Source organism: Monoraphidium neglectum, assembly GCF_000611645.1.
Source record: "Monoraphidium neglectum strain SAG 48.87 unplaced genomic scaffold scaffold00363, whole genome shotgun sequence".
Taxonomy (NCBI): Eukaryota; Viridiplantae; Chlorophyta; class Chlorophyceae; order Sphaeropleales; family Selenastraceae; genus Monoraphidium; species Monoraphidium neglectum.
In genome coordinates this window covers 1-2,527 of record NW_014013265.1, presented here as the reverse complement: position 1 = coordinate 2,527, position 2,527 = coordinate 1, and the positions used below count along the sequence as shown (strand labels likewise).

At 60.6% G+C, this 2,527-nt stretch overlaps 1 protein-coding gene across 1 annotated transcript in view; it reads right to left on the bottom strand.

Moving 5' to 3' along the window:
* MNEG_3007 (hypothetical protein) overlaps positions 1-956 on the bottom strand; it is a gene marked incomplete at both ends in the record, with an annotated part of 1,455 nt that extends 499 nt beyond the window's left edge. Inside the window, 3 exons of the mRNA XM_014048509.1 lie at positions 328-384; positions 720-757; positions 881-956. Of these exons, the coding sequence (XP_013903963.1) occupies positions 328-384; positions 720-757; positions 881-956 (171 nt within the window). The remainder of the gene's footprint in view (positions 1-327; positions 385-719; positions 758-880) is intronic.
* Positions 957-2,527: the final 1,571 nt, after the last annotated feature.

The following is a 2,527-nucleotide window of genomic DNA, read 5'->3' as shown; positions in this document are numbered from 1 at the left end:
GGGGGCAGGGGGGGGGGAGATGTGGGAGAGGCGGGGTTGGACATGCCCAATCACACCCTGACAGAGTGCTGAACCTTGCTGCGGTGTCAACAAGCCATCGGAGCCCATGCGTGCCGACGGCCGGCACCTCAAGCGCAGCAGCTTTGGCAGCTGCTCCACCATGGGGGCACCTGCCATGTTAAGGCCTGAACGCCGTGTGCATGTGGAACATGCGCGCCACTGCTCCCCCCCCCCCCGCTGCGTCCCACGAGGGCCCCAGGGCCCAGCGAGATCGGGCATGTGCGCTCGGGCCTGCCCCGCCAGGTCAGCTGCGGGCCATCCCCTCACCAGCCCGGTGTTGACAGTGTTCTGCCCGATGTAGCGGATCTTGAACAGCCCCGGGACCTGTGGAATCGCAGCAGGTGCAGGCAGCAAAGGATTTGATGCCTGAAGTTGCTATGCTTTCTGCATGTCACCGGCCAGCTGCAGCTGCACCACAAACAAACCAGCTTCAAAGCAGGCCCATGTTTTGCTCCTGTTTCTGAGAAATAGCTTGCCAATCGAGCACGACTCTCGACTTCAAGACAAAGTGATGCAAACAATCGACTGGCGCCTGCTGCCATATCAGCTTGCAACTCTAGGATGAACTTGTATGTGTGCCGCTCGTGCAAACACAGCATCGACGGCCATGCCAGCTGGGACTGTCGCCCTTGGCGCTGCGCCGTGACATGCGCACTCACCCTGTACTTGAAGGCTCCGTACGTCCCGTAGACCGCACCTGCACGCGCATGGCCAGCACCGCATGCATGAAATTGTTGTCACGCACAGCCGCCGGGGTGCGCGGTGTTTATGATGCATCTCCAGGTCCCCTGCATCGCATGTGTGCACCAGGCGCGCTCACCTATGCTGCTGCCGAGGGCGGCACCCACCCCGAACCCCATGGCCACGCGCTTTGCGCATTCCTCGCCGTCTACCATGGCTGCTGCTGGTTCCCAGACGCTGCTTGGCAGGCTCAAGACTGGGCAGTGATCTTCTATCTCGTGATCTGTTGCCTAAGCAAGAGTGACCGGTCGCGAGTAGCAGCACGCCGCGTGCATCAGGTTGTGCGACCGCTACGGTACTGCGGTGGCAAGCAGCTATGAGCGTCGACCGTAGCTAGTGACTCCTGCGGTCGGGGTCCTCAGGGGTCTCAACGTCTCGATCGGGGCCACCCACCGTCGGAAATCGCAGGAAAAATTATGAAGTAGCCGCGCTGATGACGCATCGTCACACACGGAGTGTTGACATCATGGTCAAACGCCACACGCCTGTTGCTGCATGGGCCAGGCGGGCAGCAAGGCGTGGCAAGCAATTATTGTCAATTTGCCACACAAGTCAGAGCAGCGCCTGTCTGACGTGGGGCCATTGCGGGGTGGAGGGACACATCAGGCGCAGATAAACATTGTGCTGATGTGTTTGCAGTCAGATACAGGCATGCTTCGCTGCGTCATTGCAAGGGCAGGTGTTTTGCATGTGCCTCAAGAGCGCCTTCAACCCTGTTGTAGTGCAATGAGTGAACCAGGAACACGCACCTTACATGCACACTGAGTGCTACTTGGACCTTGGCAGGCCCCAATTTGGACATGAGATTGTCATTACAAACTGGGCAGCCACGGCAGGCCGCACCCAGGGCGGGCTGCGACGCTGCCGCGCTGCAGGTCGCATGCCTGTCAAGCCGCCAGCTCTTTGTGAGAGCCGCAGGCCTTTGACGCGGGCTTCTGCAGCATGTCGCCGTGGATGCCGGGGCGACCCAAAATCCCCAACACTCACAAACGCACATTTCAATATGACAGAGAGATTTCGTACGGCATCTTTGCGGTATCCAGCTATCGCTATGTCTAGCGGCTGTCGCTGAGCCAGGAATGACCGGTCAACGCCAGGGGCGAAATGTGTCTATCCTTGCGCCACGTCTTTGGTGGCCCGCCAGCAGTACAATGTGTAAGGTGAGGGAAAGGCTTAAGGAAAGGGCAGTGCAAGCGTGGTTCGTCACAGCAGCGGTCGCAGGTGCTCCACCCGTCTTCGAAAATTGGACGCCATGCGCGGGTCATCAAAGCCCTTGAGCACGTGGATGGGGGACCTGGCGCGTCGTTGCGAGGGGGAAGGCAACAAGGCGGAGGACCAGGAAGCAAGCGCAACGTCAGGAGGCCTGGCAGCGGGGAGTGAGCAGCATGTTGCGGTTGCCAACCGCTTTGCGTTTCACTGAGTTCTCCCTTATCAAACTCATGACGCCAATCCCTGATCACCTCTTCAGTGCCCAAAGTCTCATCAGAGTAGCTTCTCAACCCCCCATGCCTGTGCCGTCTTGCAGTTTTCCTCACCCCTCCACCCCGCCCCCCCCCCCAGCTGACATCACCTGAAGTGCCACACGGGGTAGTGGTCGTACGGCTGCAGGTACCGCGCCAGCACCCCCTGACCCAGGTCGCGCGGGACGTGCAGCGCCACGCCGCCCGCCTGCGCGTCCCACACCTCGTGGGGCAGCTCCAGGTCAGCGCGCGGGGTTATGTGCAGC